This window comes from Canis lupus, chromosome 3 (genome assembly GCF_048164855.1).
Source record: "Canis lupus baileyi chromosome 3, mCanLup2.hap1, whole genome shotgun sequence".
Classification (NCBI taxonomy): Eukaryota; Metazoa; Chordata; class Mammalia; order Carnivora; family Canidae; genus Canis; species Canis lupus.
The window spans coordinates 57,710,905-57,733,684 of record NC_132840.1 but is presented as its reverse complement, the minus strand read 5'-3'; the positions used below and the strand labels follow the sequence as shown (position 1 = coordinate 57,733,684).

General features: G+C 54.8%; 1 protein-coding gene across 2 annotated transcripts; it reads left to right on the top strand.

Annotated features, from left to right (window-relative positions):
- Positions 1-5,452: 5,452 nt before the first annotated feature.
- On the top strand, positions 5,453-20,489 carry DHX33 (DEAH-box helicase 33). Of its 2 annotated transcripts, XM_072821612.1 has the most exons (12): positions 5,453-5,760; positions 7,679-7,839; positions 8,414-8,641; positions 8,803-8,973; positions 11,595-11,780; positions 12,402-12,513; positions 13,334-13,493; positions 13,586-13,674; positions 14,489-14,616; positions 14,914-15,117; positions 16,848-16,934; positions 17,693-20,489. In XM_072821612.1, the coding sequence occupies exons 1-12, from the start codon at positions 5,508-5,510 to the stop codon at positions 17,999-18,001; spliced, it is 2,088 nt and encodes a 695-aa protein (XP_072677713.1). In that variant the 5' UTR covers positions 5,453-5,507; the 3' UTR covers positions 18,002-20,489. The 2 variants fall into 2 exon arrangements, with proteins under 2 accessions (XP_072677713.1, XP_072677714.1); XM_072821613.1 differs by lacking the exons at positions 5,453-5,760; positions 7,679-7,839 and adding an exon at positions 7,392-7,651.
- Positions 20,490-22,780: the final 2,291 nt, after the last annotated feature.

Sequence of the window (22,780 nt, the reverse complement as noted above, 5' to 3'; positions counted from 1 at the left end):
TTGTGTGTGATCTTTTAAATGACAACAGTGTGTTCTAGTTAGCTGCCGTGTAGGCCTGGGCCAGCCTGCTCTTCCCGGGGCCACCTCAGCTTTCGACGGGATCGTGTTTCAAGACTGGAAGTATGTGGCTGCTGCGCCGTGGCTGTGCACACGTCTTACCCATGCAGCAAGCCAGCTCCAGTAGGAGGAAGATCAGTTGGTGCTGTCCAGATACTTTGTTCTCCGTCTGGGTTTGGCAAAACGTCCAGTTGTTGGATGACTGGGAAACGGGGGTATAGGGTGGTACTTGCGGCAGCAGGAGTTGCAGCTACCGGAGGGCTGGCTCCGGGCTCATGTGGCATCTTCCCGATTCTGCCTGTATTCCTCCATTAAGAAATATCCAGGAAAAAACATGCCATGGCCAGCCACCCTTTGGGAAAATGGCAGATAGATCTCTTTTAGATCTGGGATGTTGACTCTGGAGCCAGATGAACAGGTACCAGTTAGGAATACCCGGGCCTTGGGCTGGTTGACTTTGGTCATTTTGCTGAATGAAAAGCCAAGCAGCTTTTCAGAGCCAAGCACCTGGTTTACCTTCACAACCAGGTAAAAATTAGGGTCCAGAGGAGTAGACACTTAATGCCTGTGATTCGATAAAGACCCATCCAGAATTATTAATTTCTCTGGGCCTCTGCAGGTTTGCACTCACACTAAGTAGTTCAGAGAACCCACGGGATGAAGATGTCCACCCATAGGGAAGAGATGGTTGCAGATGGTTCTAGCAAATAGGACGTAGACATGGACCATTTCCCCAGGAGTGGCAGCCTGGGTAAGTGGTAGCTAGCACTCTTCCATAATGAGCTTTCCCTCAGCAAGATGAACTTGAGAAAAAAAAAAAAAGATGAACTTGAGGTTTAGGGTAAATGTAATTGACACCCTAAGTGGGGATTTTTCAGGTGGTGTAGTGAGGGGGAAAGTATTTTAATGTCTTCTCATGGCACATGCATTAGTGATGAAAGGTAGTACGGACAGTGGACATGCTGCTGGTCGGTAACCGAACATGGCTATTACAATTTTACAGAATGTGGTTTAATGGGACGGCTTTTTTCCTAAGCAATGAAAAAAAAAAAAAAAAACTTTTAACATGCCAATCTGAGGATGTACGATCCTTACAGGATTCTTTTATTTTGTCACGTCCTGGCTCTGTTCAAGAAAGCTTGAGTTGAATTAAAAGTGTCTTGAAAATTACTTAGGGTTTAGAGGGATCCCTGGGTGGCGCAGCGGTTTGGCGCCTGCCTTTGGCCCAGGGCGCGATCCTGGAGACCCGGGATCGAATCCCACGTCGGGCTCCCGGTGCATGGAGCCTGCTTCTCCCTCTGCCTGTGTCTCTGCCTCCCTCTCTCTCTCTCTCTCTCTCTCTCTCTCTGACTATCATAAATAAAAAAAAAAAAATTACTTAGGGTCTAGAAATAGGTTTCTCTGTTGTTTTTGTTTGTTTGTTTTTAATATTTATTCATGAGAGACACAGAAAGAGAGAGAGGCAGAGACACAGGTAGAGGGAGAAGCAGGCTCCATACAGGGAGCCCGACGTGGGACTCGATCCCGGGTCTCCAGGATCAGGCCCTGGTGCTTCAGGTGGCGCCATACCGCTGAGCCACCTGGGCTGCCCTCTATGTTTTTGTTCTTTTTTTCTTATAAATTTATTTTTTATTGGTGTTCAATTTGCCAACATATAGAATAACACCCAGTGCTCATCCCGTCAAGTGCCCACCTCAGTGCCCGTCACCCAGTCACCCCAACCCCCCGCCCACCTCCCCTTCCACCACCCCTAGTTTGTTTCCCAGAGTTAGGAGTCTTTCATGTTCTGTCTCCCTTTCTGATATTTCCCACTCATTTTTCTCCTTTCCCCTTTATTCCCTTTCACTATTTTTTAAAGTAGGGAACAGGGGCAGCCCCGGTGGCTCAGTCGTTCAGCTGATGCGCGCTCTGAGGATGTGGGTCCCGGTGCTGCGCTGCATCGGGGTGGAGTTGTTGTAGAAATGCAGTGTGCACTCCTGAGGGAAAGACGGACGTGCCCCTCACATCTCCCCAAGAGACAGATTTTCTGCACATTATCGTGTGTTTCTTCTGTTCACTTCTCCCTTCCACCTGCTTTTCTTCTGTCACTCCCTGTGTCCCGTTGCCTTTCATGTGCCGGGTGTGGTCTGTCCAAGAGCAGAGCGCCCATGCCCTTGGCAGCGACGCCCTCGCTCTGTCTGGGGCCCCCCAAGTTGTTGGGTGAGGGGCTCCCTGGGGTTGTCATGTCTCCCAGACAGACAGCCAACTTGCACAGGTAAGTGCCGTCTGTATTCTCGGTGCTGTAGGACATCCCCTAAGCTACTCACGTATTTTAGGAGTTTGCATTAACGTAGTGGAACTTGCCCCAAACTAGCCCCTTCTCTGCTCAGACATCTGCACTGACTTCGCAGCCCCCAGGGCACACTGTCTCCCTCTGAACCTTGCCCCCACATCTAGCAGGGACGGGAGTCTCTTCGAGGCCTGGCTCCTCAAGAAGTCTTGACTCCTAGGCCTACATCATGGTCTTTCTTTAGATCCCGGTAAAGCTTCCAGTCTGTACGATGTACTCTTACAGCAAATCATAAATCGTTGGTACCGCCCCTCGCTGGTCCATGTGTTAGTCTCGCCTCCCTCATGAGAATGTAAGCCCCAGAAGGGCAGGGTCCACGTCTTTCAGTCTTGTGTCCACCACCAAGCCTGGCACACTGCTTGGCACCTGGGTGCTGAATAAATATGTTGTTTATTGGGATCCCTGGGTGGCTCAGCGGTTTGGCGCCTGCCTTCGGCTCAGGGCGTGATCCTGGAGTCCCTGGATCGAGTCCCACATCGGGCTCCCTGCATGGAGCCTGCTCCTCCCTCTGCCTGGGTCTCTGCTTCTCTCTCTCTCTCTCTCTCTCTCTCTCTCATGAATGAATAAATAAAATCTTTAAAAAAAAATGTTGTTTATTGACCAGACTATTCCCTGGTATTTTCAATTATACAGGGATTAACGTATGTGCATGCCAACCTGTACCTAGTGGGTGAGGCCTGGCATTGTCTGGAAGTGGCATGGAACAAAAGTGAGCCTGATAAAGGGTAGCGGTGTGGTGGGCCAGCCAGACAGCTGGCCAGCAACACCAGCAGCTGGTGTGGGCATCATAAGAACAGACGGTCCCTGGAGCAGTTAAAAAAAAAAAAAAAACGAAATGTGTCTGACAAGTTGCCTCTTGGAAGAAGAGCCTTGACATTCTTTGGATGGTTATGTTATGATCGGCTGTGTGTGGAAGCCACTTAACCACAAGGGACTTCCTTTGGAGGGACAGCAGACTTCAGACTCCTGTGGGGGGTGGGTGATGTGCATGACACTGGCTAGCTTGGGCCTTCCCTGCAACTCCTCTTTCCACCTAGCTGTGAGGCTGCACCTACTGGGGAGGAGCCGGGGCCTTGGGCCAAAGACTGTGGATGAGTTCCCTACACATGTGATTTATTTTGCCTGCACCATTTACAAAATTTGAGCCAATACTGAAGGTTGACAGATATCACATGAAAATCGTTTGAGGCTTTTCTTGAAGAAAAAAAAAGGCAAGATCTGGCAATGCCAGGCCTGCAGGGCAGCTATTCCTAGAGGTGACTGGCCAGTGGCTGTTTCTAGAGATGGGGCACGTGCTCCGTCAAGGCGGGCCTTCACTCACTCACGTTCCCTGCCTGGACTCTCGCAATCACTAGGCGCATGGGTTACCTCTGTGACGTTCTACCTCCGTGACGTCCGTCTGGAAGGGACGCTAGGAGAAAGGACGGTTGTCCCTCTGTTACATACTCAAGGTCCAGAATTCGAGAGTTAACGTTTAGTTTTCGCTGTGATGTGAATGTTTACGCCTCCCCCAAACTCCTGTGTCGATCCTAAGGCTGATGTGATGGTATTAGGAAGTGGGGGCCTGCGGGAGCGGCCCTGCTGGTGGGATTAACGCCTTACCAAGCTGCTCCAGAGAAACCCCTAGTCTCTGCCTTCCTGTGAAGACACAGCAGCAGGCAGCAGCAAGGGAAGGGGGTCCTCACCCTGGGGCAGCTGTGCTGGTGTTGCCCAGCCCCGGGATTGTGAGCAGTGGACGTCCGATGTGTGCAAGCCACTCAGCCTGGGGTATCTTCTGTTACAGCAGCCTGAACACTGAAACAGTGACTTTGCTTTCAGTTTTGGGGTTAGCCTTTTTGGTGTGTGTATGTGTGTGTGGGGGTGCCTTCCTAAAGTAACATTTCGCGGTAGTTAGTGTAATTTTGCCAATTCTGAACATACATGCACACCTGTGCTATTAATCCAGCATGCACGTTCCCAGCCCCCTTGACCGCTCCACTGTCAGCAGCTCCACTGTCAGCAGCTCCAGGAACATCATCTCTTCCCTGGAGGAAATGGGAAGAAGGATTTTTAACAGGCTTACAGACAGGATGAGTTTCCTGGAGATGTACTTAAGAGGATGCCTCCGGTCCTTCAAGGGCCTTGAAGCATCTGATGAATTCTCTGGAAATCACACTTCCTGCCACTGTTTCCACCCTGAGCCAGCAGCTGAGAGCTCTGGATGCAGAAGGGAGAGGATCTGCTGGTTTCATCCTATCTTCCCTGCTGGAGTCTTGAATCTTTTCATTATGCGTGATGGGGTCCAGCAGCCCAGCTGCACTGAAGAGTTCTGTCTGGGAGAAGGGAAGGAAAGAAACTGGGGAAGGAACGGAGGATCGAGAGGAGGAGGGAGCTGGGAGTGGGCGCTGGGGAGGAAGCTGGAGGAGGAGCCACGGGGGGAGCTGGCGGAGAAGCTGGGGAGGGAGCTGGGGGAAGAACACAGGAGGGACCTGGGGAGAGTGCTGGGGGGCGGGGAGCTGAGGGGGAGCTGGAGGGGCTGCGGAGGGTCCGAAGGGATGAGCTGGGGGAGGAGGGCGAACGACAGTCACCCCCACCCCGCCCCCTGCCGGTGGGACCCGCGCTGCGCCGGCCGCCCGCCCGCACGGCAGCTGCTCGCCACTACCCTCGCCCCGCTGGCCTCCACGAGTGTCCGAGGCTGGTTCTCCAGGCTCCGTCAGCACCTACCCTGGAGAGGGTTAAGTGATGCACTGTGTGCGCGTCGCCCACCGATTCTACAAGAGTGCTGTCCTTGCAGAGCAGGAATTACTCTGGGCGAGAAGGGGACACGCGTGTTTACAGTGAGGACACCGTGTTATGAGGACAGAAAACCGGTCAGGAAGGTCGTCATTAGCGCCGTGGGGGTCGTGCGGAACCCTCCACCCCGCCCCTCACCGTCGTCGCTCCGAGCCTCTTCTCGGTAGTACCTTGGGCCCCGCTCTTCCGGTCCCCACACGGGCATGCTGGGAGTCGTAGTCCTCTGCTGAGGCAGCCGCGGCCGTCGTGATGTCATGGGCGGGCGCCGCGGCGCGCGGCAGGAAGCGGCAAACACGCGCCGGCCGTCGGCTGCCGGGGCGCTGGCCTCCTGTGGCGGCGGCCGCCCGACATGCCCGAGGAGGCTGGCTTCCCGCCGGCCAAGAGGTTCCGGCCCGGCTGCGGGCCCCCGGGGGGGCGCGTGCTGATGTTGCTGACCGCGGGCGGCGGCAGCGGGGGCCGGAGGCAGCAGCCGGCCCTGGCCCAGCCCGCCGCCAGCCCGTACCCCGAGGCGGTGGAGCGGCAGCGCCGGAGCCTGCCCATCTTCCCGGCGCGGGGGCAGCTGCTGGCCCAGCTCCGCAACCTGGACAGCGCCGTCCTCATCGGTGAGTGGGCGCGCCGCGTCCTCTGCCCGGACCGCCACCTCAGCCCGCCGCCCCCAGCCCCGCAGCCGCGGTACCCGGGGGACAAAAGGCTCGGGAGGGAGGGGAGCCGCCCGGAGGTGTGAACCCGGCGGGTCCCACGCGAATCAAGAGGCAGGCTTAGGGGTCGGGGGCTCGATCTGCATCCAGCCGGGGGTTGGGTGGGACGAACTCGGGAAGGGGTCAGGTGCGGGAGGGACGGGCTGGCGGGGGCGGGGGGAGGGGTTCAGAGAAGAAGGAGACCCAGGAGGGCGCAGATAGTGGAGTAGAGTCGCAGGGAGAAGGAAGAGTGAACAGGTGCAGTAGTGAGGCCCCATCCAGAAACTTAAGTAGTGTGTGTGTCGTCCCCGCCCCCCCCCCCCCCCCGTGGGTGTGAGGCCCTGGGTGTTGGTGCCTAGGTCCTCCTCGTGGAGCCCACTGAGCGCCTCCACAGAGCTTGGGGGAAGTAGGAGGTGAGGGAAGGAAGGTGGTGAGAGCAGGCTCCTGCAGGGGGGAAACGGAAGGAGGTTGAGGAGTTTGCAGGTGCTCCCTGGTTGAGGAGGAAGAGCTCAGGAGAGACCGAGGCTGGAATACAGCACAGATTGGGGGACACTTGGAAACGGGGTAGATGGGAGCTGGCCTGAAGGAGGAGGGACATCCTGGAGGCTAGGGCTGGCCAAAGGAGGTGAGCGTGGGTGTGGCTAGGGAGAAGTTTGTAGGGGAGGGAGAGGGAGAGGGCATTTGAGGACTTCACATCTGTGGAATAGGTGCAGGACATCTGCTGAGAATGGGAGTCACAGGGCCTCAGGCCCTTGGGGGAGGATGGGACAGGGCCAGGCTGCAGAACCTGCAGACCACAGGATGGGTGGTTGTGCTGGCGTCCAGGTGCACTGACTGCACCACAGACTCACTCTTCATCTGCATGATAGGCTATGCTGCTTTAGCAATGCCCAGTAGTCTGGTGTAGGAGCAGGAGATGGACAGGAAGACATGGATCCACACGTGGGGCTTTCTCAGGTGGACTCAGCAGGACTGCAGCAGAATCATCACATTCTCAGTCTGTGATTCTTGGCTGGGTCAGGGAGGATGAGCAGAGAGAGAAATGCAAGAATAATGAGATTTAGGACTCTAAGGTCAGAGAAGCTTAGTGGTAGCCCAAGGGGAAGGATATCCAGGTTTGCTGAGTTCTTTGTTCTACTTAGGGACAGGTAGAGGAAGCCAGCAGGTGGGAAACCATACTGGGTGCTAACTGTATGCAGGATGTTCAAGTTCACAGAAGGGATGGACCTTCCCTGCCCCACCCTGGGGTGGAGGTGGGGGGCTGTGGTCATGCAGACAGTTTAAGGTGGATGGACGAGGGACCAGGAACGCTCCAGGGAGAGAGCTGGAGTCTGACATCCTGTAGGGTGTGCTGGACAGACCCGGCAATGGTAGATGTGTCCCAAAACGTGGGCCAGGGGAGGTCGGAAGGGAAGAGCAGCATCTGGGGCCATGTGAGTAGGCGCCTTCCCATCTCATTTATTCTCTGGAGAAGTAACCATTTTATGTAACAGTTGTATTTCCTTGGTTACCTATTATTGAACATTTATTTTGTTTCCAGTTGTTTGCTTCCTAGAACAAAGTGGAGAAACAGTCTCTGAAGCTACATCTCTATTTCCTCAGAACCAATTCCTGTACCTGGAATTGTGGGTGGAGGGTATAAACATTTTAAAGATGTTTCTGATACGATTTGGCCTCCTGAGAAGCAACTCCAGTGATACTTCCCCAGGACACTTCTCCAGCTGTACCTGAGTCCCGTTTTCCTGGGATTTTATCAACTTGGAGTATTTTCTTCTACTTTTCCTCCTGATTTTGGTGAATTGGTGTTAATTTGCACGTAAGTGAGACATGTTTTCTTTATCAGGAGAAACAGGCTCCGGGAAGACGACGCAGCTCCCACAGTACCTCTATGAAGGGGGGATTGGCCGCCAGGGCGTCATAGCCGTGACCCAGCCTCGCCGAGTGGCTGCCATCTCTCTGGCCACTCGAGTCTCTGATGAGAAGAGAACAGAGCTCGGGAAGCTGGTACCTCACCGCCCCCTGTGCTGACAGTCCACCCTCTCATCTGCATGGTGCTTTCTAGAGCAGCGCTCCCCAACGGAGGGAGGCTGTCTCACCCCGGTCACTTAGGCCCATCTGAGTCTTACCCGTTTCCTCAGATATCAGATGTCTGTGCCATTTGCTTTGCTTTCAGTCTGTTGGAAAGTTGGACAAATTAGGTGTTTCCCTCAAGCATCCTTAAGGCTCCAGTAACCTGTGTTCAGTCAGATCCATAAATCCATCTAGGAAATCACAGACACATCTCTAGCATACGCAGCTCTGTGTGTTCATGTGTTTCATGTTGAAACATCTCAGACATCCTATGTGCTCGTAGCTTCACTTTAACTTACTAAGTAGCTGAGGCAGGAGCCTAGGTCTTAATTCTCCACAAGGCTTACAATCGTTGCAGTTCCCAGGCCATGTCCACTGCCTGTGTGCACCCAAGGGAGCAGGGCTGGGCGGTGCTGGCTCATACCCGAGAGGGCACAAGTGCTCACACAGCGCTGGTTTCCTGGTGGGGCTTGCCCGGTGCTGACTGAACAAGGGGTTCCTCACACAGGTGGGCTACACGGTGCGCTTCGATGACGTCAGCTCAGAAGACACCAGGATCAAGTTCCTGACGGACGGCATGCTGCTGCGAGAGGCAATCTCCGACTCGTTGCTGCGGAAGTACAGCTGCATCATTCTGGATGAAGCCCACGAACGGACTGTGCACACCGACGTGCTCTTTGGAGTGGTGAAAGCTGCCCAGAGGAGGAGAAAGGAGCTGCGGAAACTGCCCCTCAAGGTAGCTATGGCCTGTGTCCCTTCCCCTGCCTGGTGTGGTGCCCACTCTGCCTCCGGACAGGCCATGCCTGGGCCTCACCATCTGCCCTTGGGGCTGGGGAGGGACCTGGAAACGCAGGCCCCATCTGGCTCTCCCACCATCTTCCTCTGGCCCGTCCGCAGGTGATTGTAATGTCCGCTACGATGGATGTGGACCTGTTCTCTCAGTATTTCAACGGAGCGTCCGTCCTCTATCTGGAGGGTCGACAGCATCCCATCCAGGTGTTTTACACCAAACAGCCTCAGCAGGATTACTTGCATGCCGCTCTCGTCTCCGTCTTCCAGATCCACCAGGTACGAGCTGGGCGCCGGTGGCCGCAGAGGCCTGGCTGACCTCGCGGTGGGTGGCGCGTTCAGCCTTGAGAAGACAAGCTGCTGACCCAAGTGCCCGGTGAGCTGTGCCATGGATATGAGGTGGTGGGTCTGGCTTTTTATTTTTTATGGCATCTCTCAGTATCTCTAAGAAGAAAAGTAATTTAGCTCTGAGCAGTGTCATGTCTCAGCTGAGCCAGGAGACCTTACGTCAGCACAGACAGCGTCTGATCGTAAATCCCGGCAGGAACCCACATGGTGCCGCCCCCGAGCAAGCCTTGTGAGGTGCTGTGTCCTCTGCGCTTTGCTCCCGTTTAAGAAAGTTGGCCTTGACCCAATACCGAGTATCCTTTAGAGTTTTTGGCTTTTTAAGAAAAACTGAATTAGGGAAACATTTCAAAATCTTTTCTCATTGTACTAAATGTTTACTTAAAAGTTTGACTGATTAAATCCCATTTTTTTTGACCTTATAAAATGGACTATGTGTACCTTCTGGTTAACTTTCTGAAGAAATTCAGAGGCAAGTTTTTAAGATGTCATTTTTATTTTAATCTAAGTGGTAAGTGCATAAAGTTTAAAAAAGCAAGTAGTTGGTTCTATAAGGATGATAAAAACCAGTGATTGGGGCACCTGGGCAACTGAGTCAGTTAAGCATCCGACTCTTGATTTCAGCTCAGGCTCAAGACATCGAGCCCCACGGGCTGCCTGCTCAGCGGGGAGCCTGCTTCTCCCTGTCCCTCTGCCCCCCAGCCCCTGCTTGCTCTCACACGTTCTCTGTCTCTGTCTCTGTCTCTCTCTCAAATAAATAAATACATCTTTAAAACCCCAACAGCCGCTTTTACTTCCATGTTCCCGATCCCGTTGTTTACGGTGACGTTGTTCACTGTCCTAGCTGCTTTCTCTGGACTCTAGTGTTTCCAGCGTCACCTCCCAGCACTGCTGGTCTTGGGCAGTGTCTGTTCCTGCTGCGGCAGGTGGGGGTTGACACTTACCTCCCTCTGGCCTCTCAACATAGACGTATATCATGGTTCCGAGGCCCAGATCAGTACTGCAGCCTTAAAACCCAACGTTGCCAGCACAGTCCATCCCAGTGCCTCGTGCCTTGTACGACATGGCTGCACGAGTTTCCTGCGTGCCCGTTGCTAGCTTTCTCCCAAGTGCCAACACCTACCATCTGCCAATCATGAATATTTTTCATGTGTTTAATCACACTCCCCTTTTCCCTGGAGCAACTCATGCTGCCTTCTGCTCAAGGCAGGTGGCCTCTAGGCCTCTGTGCCCTGTCTGGACTCTTCCTGTTGGCCTTGCTTCTAGGTAGAATCTCATTCCGCCTCCCATGTCCTCCCAGCCTCCCACCGGTGGGGTGGAGGACGGCAGCGGGGGTTGGCCACGCCACCCTTGGGTTCCCCCTCCCCTGACCCACCCATGCCTCACTAGAGTCGTCTCCGACGGGCCTGTGTCTTGTTTCCTTAGGCCCTCCAGACCACGCCCAGGCTGGAGTACCCTCTGCCTGGTCCTTCACTCCTCACCTCTCCTCTCTCAAAACGGGTCCAAACTTCCAATCCCTTTTCTCATCTGCTGCCTCTGTTGCTCTGGGCTTAGCACTCCACTGCCATTTAGATGGAGGCAAGTGCTCGCTCTCACGGCACGTAATGCCAAATGCAGGAAGGGCTTCACCTGCCAGAAGCAGACGAGGTCAGGATGGTTCCTGAGTGATGGCTCTGAGGAGTGTGACTGACGAGGTTCTGACTGTTGTAGATTTTTCCAGCTATGTGTGCTCGTGAACGCATGTGCATACGTATTTACACATAGACACATGCACGTGTGTGTTTATTAACATTAAACGTCATTTGTAGTTGTCTTGTCACTCAACCCCTTGGCCAATGAAGATAATGTGAACAGACCACAAGGAAGGGTAGGTGTGCAAGTATGTCGTTAATGCTGGGGTGTTCCTCAGCTTGCAAACAGCAAGAGCCCAGTTAGTTTCAGGGTCTAAGCACTGGGGTCAACGCAGCAGGTTTTTTTTTTAATTTACTTATTTGAGAGAGAGAGCATGCAGGGGAAGGGGCAGGGGGCAGGAGAGTCTCCAGCCGATATGGGGCTTAATCCCATGGCCTTGAGACTGTGACCTGAGCCAAAATCAAGAGTCAGCTGCCTACCAACTGAGCCCCCCCAGGGCATGATTTTGGGGTATGTGCCAGTGCTTTAATGGATCGTTTCATGAGGCCTCTTCTTCCATTGTGACCACTCCTTCCTATTCCCACGGGCCACGGTCTCCCCAGCTGGCTTCTGTCCCACTGGTTCCATCTTTCCAGATGTCTAAAGAGGGAGAAGGGAGCTTTGTGCAGATTTTATTTGCTTGGTTTGCTTTCATGGTATTATTCTCGTTGCAAAAGCAGTCTGGTGGTCTTCCTTCAATGTTTCCTTAATTTGCTTTTAAACTGGCTGGCTAACTCCCTCAAGTGCCAGCTCTGAGCACCGTCAGCGAGGGCTTTCTCCCCGGGGGAGACACCTCTTTTAGGCCCATTTACCTCTCTGCCGTTAAGAAAATAACTTCAGGAGGCTTCAACAGTGACTAGTAATGCCATGCTTCCCTTCTCTAGGAGGCCCCGTCTTCTCAGGACATCCTGGTGTTCCTCACTGGGCAGGAGGAGATCGAAGCCGTGAGCAAGACCTGCCGGGATATTGCTAAGCACCTCCCAGATGGCTGCCCCTCCATGCTGGTCCTTCCCCTGTATGCCTCTCTGCCCTATGCCCAGCAGCTCCGCGTCTTCCAGGGGGCCCCCAAGGTGAGCATGCCCCTGTCCCCGGGCACCTGTGGGCGGGATGCTCAAGTATCAGGTGCAGTAGCCGAAAAACTGTAGGAATAGAAGACACAGTCCCAGACAGAGCTCCCTGCCTTGGTGAGAACAGGGTGGGGGAATGGTTGGGGGTGGGGTCGGGTGGGCAGAAGCAGTAGGTGGAAGGTGTCTGGCACCGACCCACCATGTTCGCCCCCCACACCATGTCTCATGTGCGTGGGCCATCCAGGCACCGTGTATACACCGTGGGCTCATCGCCTTGCCCTCTAGAGAACCAGCAAGGTGGGTGACGGTCCCATCTTCCCATCTTGTAAACACAAAGGCCCTGAGAGGAGAAACAACAGTGCTCAGGGAGTGCCCGGCAGGGCTGGGGGTCCTGCCCACACCTGTCTGTTTCCTGCTTCTCATCACTTCAGCATAAGCCTTCAAGACGGTAACCTCCCCCCGCCAGCCACCCGATGTAATTACCCCCGTCAGTATTAGGAGCTCTAATAATGAGGTCATCGTTTCTTGATCGCAAGTGGGTTGTGGAAATGCACTGTGAGGAATATGTTCTGAGGTTTCTGAATCGCATGTGTCCTATGGTTTTTGGCTTCTCTCTCTTACCAGGGCTGTCGGAAAGTGATCATTGCGACCAACATTGCTGAGACCTCCATAACCATTACGGGAATAAAATACGTAGTTGACACAGGCATGGTCAAAGCAAAGAAGTATAACCCTGGTGAGAATCTAGCCACGAGTGTTTCTTCTCCGGGCGGCGAGCCCCAAAGCCTCTCCCAGTGAGCTCTTCCTTCTCTGACTGGCGGAGACTGACCAGGGGCTGGGGTGGAGTATGGGCAGTGGGAGCAAGGCTGAGGCAGCATGGGACGGGGCCCATTCACCATCCTAAGAACAGGGGCCGGGCCTGGCCGGAGGCCTAAGGGCCCATCAACAGCCAGGAGAGGGGCTGCGTAGCCAGGGACACCTGGCTCTCACCACAGTGAGAGCTTTCTAGATGTGGAGGTGCAGGTGTCCAGGAAACTTCCCTGGGCTGGGGCAAGGCCCGCTGATCCCTGAGGTAGCGTGTGGAAGGCCCTGTTCACCTGCACCTGGCCCAGAGCGCACCTTCACCCAGGACACCCCTGGGAGCAGTGCCGTCATACCATCTCCCTCCTGGAGCAGAGCCAGGGGTGCAGTGTAGGCACTGGGGCCAGGACCTTGAGGGGCAGCCAGCCTGGCTTCCTGAACACCAGGTGTTGGCACTGAAGAGCCCCATGGCCTGGGCAGCCCTTGGCCCTGGGCAGAGCGGTGTGGCTGTGGCCCTGCAGTCTCTGTGGGACCTGCGGCTGTTCTCCTGGCCCCAGCTGTCAGCAAGCAGGCTTCCTGGCATCCCAGCAACACCACTCACTCTGTCTCAGCCCTGGCCACTGGTTTTGTGCCTTCCAATTCAGCCCCGAGGTTTCTGGGCTCCTGGGTTGCAGGAAGGATCACTGCATTGTCCACGCCGTGGAAACCGCTAGTTCATAGTGCTGAAGTGCTCACACAGTCCCTTCTCCCTGCAGACAGCGGCCTGGAGGTGCTGGCCGTACAGCGTGTGTCCAAGACACAGGCATGGCAGCGTGCAGGCCGGGCTGGCCGGGAGGACAGTGGCATCTGTTACCGGCTCTACACAGAGAACGAGTTTGAGAAGTTTGAGAAGATGACGGTGCCAGAGATCCAGAGGTAGGCCTGTGGTGCCCTGAGATGCTCTCGCTCCCCGTGCCTGGGCTGGAGGATGAGAAGCAGGTGCACAGCCACGTCTCTGCTCCTCACAGGTGTAACCTGGCCAGTGTGCTGCTGCAGCTCCTTGCGATGAAAGTCCCCAACGTGCTCACCTTCGACTTCATGTCCAAGCCCTCTCCAGGTAGGCAGCATCTCCAGTGGAGCAGTGGGGGCCTGGGTGGATAAGGACCAACAAAGGGTTGGGCTCCCCAGAAAACATTTGGGGATCTCCTGTCTGGTTCCCTGGTGTGTGACCTCAGCTGGCGGAGGGGCGCCTGAGAGCCCCGAGGGTGGATTCTGTGGCCAGAGCTGCTGGTGTCCCTCCCAGTCAGCCGGGCGGCCCCTCCTGGACTGGTTGCCAGTCCCCAATCCTCTGCAGCAGCCCAAGTGCAGGGCACGTGCAGTCTGGTTTGTGGGCCAGTGATTCTTCCAGGACCTTCCTTCTGTTCAGCCCATTTCGTACGGTTCATATGTGTTGATGCCCGTCCTTACCCAATGCTGTTCCCATCTGAATAAACCAAGCTCAGACGTCCCTTTGCCAACGGAGACCGTGCACCTTGCTCTTTCCCCCCGATGTATCTTGCACATTGTTTTCTCTCATCATGTATCTATTCTGTCCTCAGAAATACTGCTTTATTCTTTAGTGGGTGATGCATGGATGTGGTCAAGAGTGAGAAAGTGAAGGAGCGAAACAGGAAACGTTTCTCAGCAGGGGCTTCCGAGGGCCAGATTCCAGGTCCCCGCAGGGCCACAAGCGCGTCTGTGCATGGGTTTCTCACGTGTGATGTAGGCTGGTCATAGGCCATTGCCCTAGCTGGTGACAGCCCTGGCAGCTCTGCTCTGGGGACCGTGGTTTGACGCAGAGCCACCTGCTCCCTGAAGCTCAGGACCAGTTGTGACTCCCCCCCCCCCCCTCCGCCTCGGGTTTTTTGCTCCTCACAACTCTGTTTCTGTAGATCACATGCAGGCAGCTGTGGCCCAGCTAGACCTGTTAGGTGCTCTTGAACGGAAGGACAACCAGCTCACTCTGACTCCCATTGGAAGGAAGATGGCAGCTTTCCCTTTAGAGCCCAAATTTGCCAAAGTAAGTCATCCGTCCCCTTGGTGTCCCCTCTGTCCCTGCATGGCCCACTGTCCCTAGGGCCTCCGCTCCACTGGAGGAACCGGCGCCCCTACCATGTGTCCGATACAGACTCAGGCTCTTGCTAAGTGTGAACCCTCCCCATGGGGAATGCAGGAGCGCGGGCGCTGTCGGGTCCTAGAGAACAGGATGCGAACACGACCCGAGTGGCCATCCAAGACCACACAAGCAGGACAGGCAGGGGCTGTGCTTAGAAGCCAGGAGAGAGGCTGGCGCCCACATTTGCATTCCCATCTGCAGACCATCCTCCTGTCCCCGAAGTTCCACTGCACTGAGGAGATCCTGACCATCGTCTCCCTACTATCTGTGGACAGCGTGCTGTACAACCCTCCCTCCCGGAGGGACGAAGTGCAGGCCATGCGGAAGAAGTTCCTGTCCAGTGAGGGGGACCACATCACGCTGCTCAACATCTACCGCACCTTCAAGAGCCTTGGTGGGGATAAGGTACTTTGCTCTCCTTCCCTCTCTGTGGCGCCTCCTCCCCACCTGAGCACAGGTCTGAGCACTTGTCTCCCTTGTGGTAGACAAGAGGGTGCAGAGGCATCAGTGGACAGCAGCCACTTGTGTTCCACTTGTCCTCAGTGGGGCAGAGGCCCTCGAGTTGGTGGCCGAGCTTCTCAGCTACAAGATGAGCTTTTTCCACCTGCCCTGGCCTTTCTTCATAGTCATGTTTGCTTAAGTGATGATTCCGTTCCCCAGACCCGGATGGAAAGGGCATCTAGGATGCCCTGCTGTCTGATAGCAGAGCTTCTGGGAAACCCCAAACCCCTCGTCCACCAAAGCAGCATGAAGTGAACAAGCAGTTCTCATTAGTTCATGGGGAAATGTTTTTTTTGCGTTCCCAGACCCCAAACATAACTTCTCTTAGGTTTTTCTGATACCTTAGGTCACGTGTTCCTAAGAATTCCACAAAATAGATGCAGTTGCAGCCTAGCTGCTCCCCCGTGGTGGCTTGATGCGGGAAGGTCGAGAGTGGCTCCGAGGTCTGGGCAGCTCCAGGGAAGAGGCCTGGCCACCTTTTGTGGGGATCACAGCAGAACACACAATGAATGCTGCTTGTGCTTTTTCTCCTTTACCATAAAAGCAAAAATCTCGCTGTGCTCATTGCCATGAGCAAAATAACGTAAGTCCTATCTCCAAATGAGGTGGCCTGACACACGTGTACGTTTCTTTGGTTCATCCATAAACCCACACGTGGGCCTGTGTGCGCTTCAGTGGCATATTGTGATACAGTCCGTTCTCAAAAAAAGCCACTACAGTCTCATGGTTGTAAACGTTCTGCTTTATTTGCCTGAATTTATTTTTAAGGAAACAGAATGCTGTTGTACATACAGCAAAAACCCTGACCTGCCGGTTCTTGGGCCTCCCCTTGCATGTGGCCTTTGTCCTGAGGTTGGCCTGCGGGCACCTGACGACCGTTGTGGCACCATTACCATGACCCGAGAGCGCGGTGTTTTCCGGAACATGTGCTCGGTGGGGAGCGTTGGTTGGTGTGGGGCCAGTACCGCCACTCGCCACCCACCACCGGCAGCCCTGCCATTTCCCATCCCCCACCCCAGCGGTGGAGAAGCCGTCCCACTCCAGTGGTCCCGCCGGCCCCACTGGCCCCTGGACAACCATGTGCCACGTTGCTGGAGATGAAACCCTCTGGCGTCTGTTACCCTCAACTGCTTTGCCATGAGCCCCCAGGCCGAGCACCCTTGCAGACCTTTGTGGGACATTCATGCTGCGCCATGTCGGTCATGTGCTCACGGCCTTGTCCGTTTTCCTGCCAAGTTGTCAGACGCGTAGGAGGGATCCATGTACCCTGGGGGCAGTTGTACCCCCATGTACCCGCATCTGTAGCTTTTCCCTGGTGACTTCACATAAGGGAATTTGTTCTACAGTTTCATATTTAAGCACCGGTCCTGCCCAGCAGGGGGCTAGACCTCAACCCTGACCCCCAGGGTTGCGCTCCCCCAGTGAGCCAGCACCCTCCCTGCATGAGGGAATGTTCCTCTTGGAAGAGGGTATTTCCGGTTTCCCCTTATAGTGCATGCTTTCTGGGAGAAAGCGGTTTTCCTGTATTTATTTCTGGCCACTGAAGTTCCCTCTCGGGATTCAGCTGCTGTCACGGTGACGTCACTCATCTGCAGAAGTGATGGCATGGTGAGAGCGGATTTTCTCCTGCACAGGACTGGTGCAGAGAGAATTTCGTCAACAGCAGGAACATGATGCTGGCGGCTGAAGTCAGGGCGCAGCTAAGGGACATCTGCCTGAAGGTACCTGCCCCCTGGAGTCTCCGCACCACCTCGCAGGCCTCGCCCCAGGTCCCCCTCTCTCCCTAGGGCTCTGGGCTATTTCCACTTCATAGACATGAAGTTCAGACAAATTACCAGGAACTCAGGTAGTTTGAACCGCAGCCAGAGGGCAAGGAGCTGGCGGCCTGCAAGGAGAGGCCCCCAGTGAGCTGCAGGCCTTGCTGGCTCCCCAGAGGTGGTGAGAGCAGAGCAGAGGGTCCCCATCAGGCGGGGACTAGCACGTTACCAAGAAAAAACCCCAGGAGCCATCTTAAAGGGAAAAGTGAGGGTAGAGATGTTTCTTGGGGAGACTGAGGACCCGACAGGAGCCAGGGCCTCTCCGGCCGCTCTCTGCAGGCCCTTCTTGCTCCCACCTCCTCTTGGAGGGATTGCTTCCCCCCATTCTCTCCCCTGGGGGAGCCGCAGAAAGTGGTCAGTTTCCTGAGTTCCACTCCAGCTCCCCGAGGAGGGGTCAAGCAGGCGCCCAACGTCTCCTCGGGGCTTGAGGAGGCTGACTCAGACCTGGGCTGAGGGGCCTTGAGTGGGATAGGGCTGGGTTGGGGCTCAAGGAGGACTGGGGACTGGCACCCCAGAATCAAAAGGTGAATTTGGCTGTGGTGGGAGAGAGCGGAAAGGCCCCACCCCCTGGGCCAGGCTGGCCATCCCCCTCCTCTTGCTCCCCCCCCCCCCCCCCCCCGCTGGGCCACTTGCTTCTTCTGACAGAGCTTCTTCCTGTGCAGATGTCCATGCCCATGGTGTCCTGCCGTGGGGATGTGGAGAGCATCCGCCGCTGCTTGGCGCACAGCCTGTTCATGAGCGCGGCCGAGCTGCAGCCCGATGGCACATATACCACCACGGACAGCCGCCAGCCCGTGGCCATCCACCCCTCGTCCGCGCTCTTCCACTGCAGGCCGGCCTGCGTCGTGTACACCGAGCTGCTCCACACCAGCAAGTGCTACATGCGGGACCTCTGCGTGGTGGCTGCCGAGTGGCTGTACGAGGCCGCCCCCGACTACTTTCGGAGGAAGCTGAGGGCCACCCGGGACTGAGTGGCCTGACTGTGGGCCTGGAAGTGTCTTTGCTTCCCACCCTTAGGGTTAGTGGGTGGAATCCGCTTTGCGGGGCAACTCTGGGGATGCTCCTGTTCACCCCCTCCCCTTCCCCAGCAGCCCCTCTCCTGCCCAGGGCGTAGCAGTAGCAGTACCTTCTGGGGCATGGACACACCCGGAGTCCAGGGTGCCATGCGGCCACACCGGCTGTGCCCTGATTCTCCGTGAGACCCCGAGGCCTTGGGATGGGGGTATTTCCTGGGAGGGGCCCTAGGCGGTTGCGAGGCTCAGGTGTCATCCTTGGATTTGCCCTCACGTCTGTGCAAGTGCTGTGGTCTCTTCCCTCTTGAACTTCACACCCTGGGGGGCCGACCTCCTTACTATGTTCGTCTCCAACGTGGGGGGGACAGTGGAGGAGCGCCTCTGTGGCCCACCCCCAACTGGGCTTTCGGGGCATGTGCGTGTTTCCGGGAATGTTGACTTATAGCTCCCAGATCAGGTCCAGTATAGATGTGGGAAACTGACCTTGTAGCCGTGGCCACTGGCTGCTTTTCTCTCCAGCCGGGCACTAGAGGCCCTGGCAGTAGAACTGGGCACGAGGGGCACGAGGAGGACCCCGCCTCTCCTGGCTATTGGGGCTGCTAGAGGGGGGAGAGGTGAAGGGCCTGTGACCCAGCCTCACCTGGGGCCCCACTCACCTCACCTGGCAGTTCCACATGCCCCATCTCTTGGGGCTGTGCTCTTGTGTCTCATTTGTTGTCTCTACTCTCCTCCCAGAGGCCAGGGAGGGAAGGGGGACTGGGCGGCAGCTCTGCTCCTTCCTGCCTGTGCTCACCCCCACCCCTGCCCCAGTTCCCACCTGTCAGGCAGTCCCACAGTCACTTCCTGGCGTCGTGTTCGGAGGAGGAAAGACACAGCAAAGTTTCCTCTTCACTATTTAATCACCAAAAGCAAGTTCTCTTTTCCCAAGATTGCTTTGCCCTCAAAGAAGCTGGTTTTTCATTGGGCTTCACGAGTCTGAAGGCAGATATGCAGTATTTCCATCATTTCTTGCAAAGTGCACCATGTGGTTTCTGAGCCAGGGCCACACTACCTGACACACTCCGCCAAACCCGCTGGCCTCACCTAGGCACGAGCCTCACCTGGACGCAGGCCCATGTCGGAGGTGTCCAGCTGGCGCTCCAACCTCCAGCATCCAGCCAGGGCAAGGGCAGGCTGGGCACGGGACACCCCATTGTACCGACTTCTCCGACCTCGCTGGCCCTTAGACCACCTGTTCCTTACAGTTGCTGACTCTGACGAGTTTTTCAGAAAATTTTATAAGTGTATTTTTCTCATTTCTTAATAGAGGCCTAGGATGTTCAGCCTGACGGGGAGTGGGGGGAACTATTGTATTTTAATGTGATTCATGCTGGTTAATGGGAGAGGACTGTTCGCTTGTTCCTGGAGGGAGTGCCAAGCAGGTGGGCGCCGTTCAGACTGCGCTTATCCTGCTTCAGGACCTGTTCCAGCAGGGCTTCAGGCTGAATCATTTCCAGAGAGTTTTAATGTTTCTCTACAGAAATATGTTGGTTGCTGGAACATTCTGGCAGAGTTTTGATACAGTAGTTTTTTTATTGGGTTTTTAAACAAGGTAATTTTTAACCTAGCTGCTCAGGGATTGAATCAGATTGGAAAACCCATTCTGACTACATATTACTACAAAGAAATACCCGGCGGTTTGGAGCTGCGGGGGACACGTTTCCTAACAACGATGACGATGCAGCGCCACCCACAAGCTCGTGTCATTAGCTGGGCCAGACCTCTGAGGTGAGACACAACCACCTCCTTTCCAGCCTGTTGCATCTCTGGATGAATCACCAGCTCCCCGAGCAGCTCCTGGAGGTGGATGCCCTCCCGGCAACAGGGTCACTGCAAGGCATGGCTCACTGGCACCCTGGCCCTGATCAAGACCTTACGTGATGCGGCATCTCTGCTGCATGTGGAGTGGTCCCTTTCTGCTCTGACATGCAGTACTGGGCCAGTCTGTCCGTATCACACTGCCATCCAGAGGGGTGGACCGGCCGGGCGTGCTGTGGGGTCCTCTAGCCTACCAGGATATGCTGCACCTGTGGGGAAGCAAGGGTTTTACTGCAGTTTGGTTAGAGTACTATAACTCGCAGGAGAAAACCCCATCTTTGTTCAGGTTGACTTTTTTTTTTTTTTTTTTTTAAGATTTTATTTATTCATGAGAGACAGAGACCCAGGCAGAGGGAGAAGCAGGCTCCCTGTAGGGAGCCCGATGCGGGACTCGATACCAGGACCCCAGGATCATGCCCTAATCCAAAGGCAGACGCTCAACCACTGAGCCCCCACAGGTGCCTCAGGTTGATGTTTTATTCTGAGAGTCTGTTCTTGATCAGACAGCTCTACAGTGACAGCAGCTCTTGTATATAATCCTCCAGTTTGCACATGACTGTCATCCATTAAAAGTGAATCTTGTTCATGACGTGTGTGACTCTTGGGTCTCTTTTGTCTGCTGTTTAGAATATACTTCAGAATTAGTCTTTGCCACCCATTTGGGAACATATTTTTTTTCCTTTTTAAACTTTTATTTTTTTATTTAAATTGAATTTGCCAAGATACAACACTCAGAGCTCATCCCATCAAGTGCCCTCCTTAGTGCCTGTCACCTAGTTACCTATCCCCCCACTCACCACCCCTCCAGCAACCCTTTGGGTTTTTTTCCCAGAGTTAGGAGTCTCTCATGATTTGTGTCTCTAATTTTTCCCACTCAGTTACTCTCCTTTCCCTTAGAATCCCTTTCACTATGTCGTATATTCCACATATAAGTGAAACCATATGATAATCATCTTTCTTCCACTGACTTACTTCATTCAGCATGGTACCCACCAGTTCCATCCATGTCGAAGTAAATGGTAGGTATTCGTCCTTTCTGATGGCTGATTCATATTACATTGTGTGTATATATATCTTCTTTATCCATCATCTGTCGAAGGACAATGTGGCTCCTGCCAGTCTGGCTATTATGGACATTGCTGCTGTGAACACGGGTCCAGGTGCCCCTTCAGCTCACTACACCAGTATCTTTGGGATAAATGCCCAGTAGTGCAATGGCTAGATCATAGGGTAGCTGTATTTTTAACTTGAGGACGCTCCACACTGTTCTCCAGAGCGGCTGCACCAGCTTGCAGCCACCACCAGCTTCCCACCCACAGGACAGGAGGGTCCCATGTCTCTGCAACCTCACCAACATCTGATGTTTCCTGTCTTGTTCATTTTTAGCCATTCTGACAGGTGTGAGGGAGAGATCTCATCATGGTTTTGATCTGTATTTCCCTGGTGATGAGTGAGGAACATTATTTCACATGCTTTTTCACCATGTGTAGGGGGAAGACCTACTTTACTGATACGGAGTATGGGGCCCTTGAGCTCTCTGAGCAGCAGAACCTGACCAGGTGGGCGGGAGTGCAGGCCAGGCCTTACTGGGGCTGATGCACCAGCCCACAGGAGGGAGGACAGAGTCCTCGGGTTGACTCCCAGGGGAGAGGTCAGTGTGGGAAAGGGTGCCTGTTAACAGGGAGGCGGGGGGTCTTAGCGCCTGTGCACTTACAGGTCACTCCTCTTCAGGTGTTGCAAGTCTACTTAGCACCTTAGATGTCTGCTCCCCCCTCCTCGCGGGGGGGGGTGATTTCCAGTGTTAGAATAAGGGAGAAAGTAATTGAAAGGCCCACGCTGGGGTCCATCTGGCGCAGACCCGTTTGGCCTTGGCACATCTTGGTAGCCAGGATTCTCCCTCCACCTTCCTGCAAATATGCCAGAGGCATCGAGTTTTAGCTTTGTGGTTTCCTTCTCTTTTCTTACTTTTTTTTTTTTTTTTAAGATTCTATTTATTTGACAGCACAAGCAGAGGGAGAGGCAGACTCCCTGCTGAGCAGGGAGCCCGACTAGGGACTTGATCCCAGGACCCCGGGATAATGACCTGAGCCGAAGGCAGACGGTTAGCCCACCGAATCCCCCAGGCGCCCCTGTGTTTTCTCTCCCACAGAGGAAGAATGCCTCATGGGGGCAGCCAGGGGATGCTGGGTTCCACAGGTGGGTTTGGGGGATCAAGTGCAGTCCCTGCTCGGGCTCCATACCTTCCATATCCTATAGGTTTTGAACCTAAATCTGACACAAGCCACGGCTCTGTCACTGAAGTAACATGAGCTGCTCTGGGTGGGTCACAGGTGGAGACTGATGGGGGAAATGGGCAGAAGGCAGTGTAGATACCATTACATGTCCTCATAACCTGCAGCCCTCGGACAGGTACTGGGGGAGGCAGAGGGTGAGTTTCCTCTGGGAAGCCCTCGACTCTGAGTTTGACAACAGCCAGGCCTCAGGTTTCCAGAGTCTTCTTCAGTGTATGAAAATCCTCTTAAAAAAATTTTTTTTAAAAAGATTTTATTTATTCATGAGAGACAGAGACACAGAGGGAGAAGCAGACTCCCTGCGGGGAGCCCTATGTAAGACTCAATCCAAGGACCCCAGGATCACACCCTGAGCCACAGGCAGACACGCAACCACTGAGCCACCCAGGTGCCCCTATCCTCTTAAATCTTCCCTAACCCTTACTTCCCCAAGCCCTGGAGTGGCTGCATGCCTTCTGCCCCAGGCTCCTGGCCCTGGGCTAAATGAAACCACCACTTAGCTCCAAGATGCCCAGGACCCAACCAAACCACACGGAGACATTCCAAATAACTCCACCAGAGACGACCCCAGGGGCAGCCCCACACAGGA

What these genes read in the sequence shown, in the direction of transcription:
- DHX33 (XM_072821612.1), top strand. Translation starts at nt 5,508, where the DNA reads ATGCCCGAGGAGGCTGGCTTCCCGCCGGCCAAGAGGTTCCGGCCCGGC. An exon ending in CATGTCCAAGCCCTCTCCAG is followed by an intron (nt 13,675 to 14,488) that starts GTAGGCAGCATC and finishes CTGTTTCTGTAG; the next exon opens with ATCACATGCAGGCAGCTGTG. An exon ending in TAGAGCCCAAATTTGCCAAA is followed by an intron (nt 14,617 to 14,913) that starts GTAAGTCATCCG and finishes TCCCATCTGCAG; the next exon opens with ACCATCCTCCTGTCCCCGAA.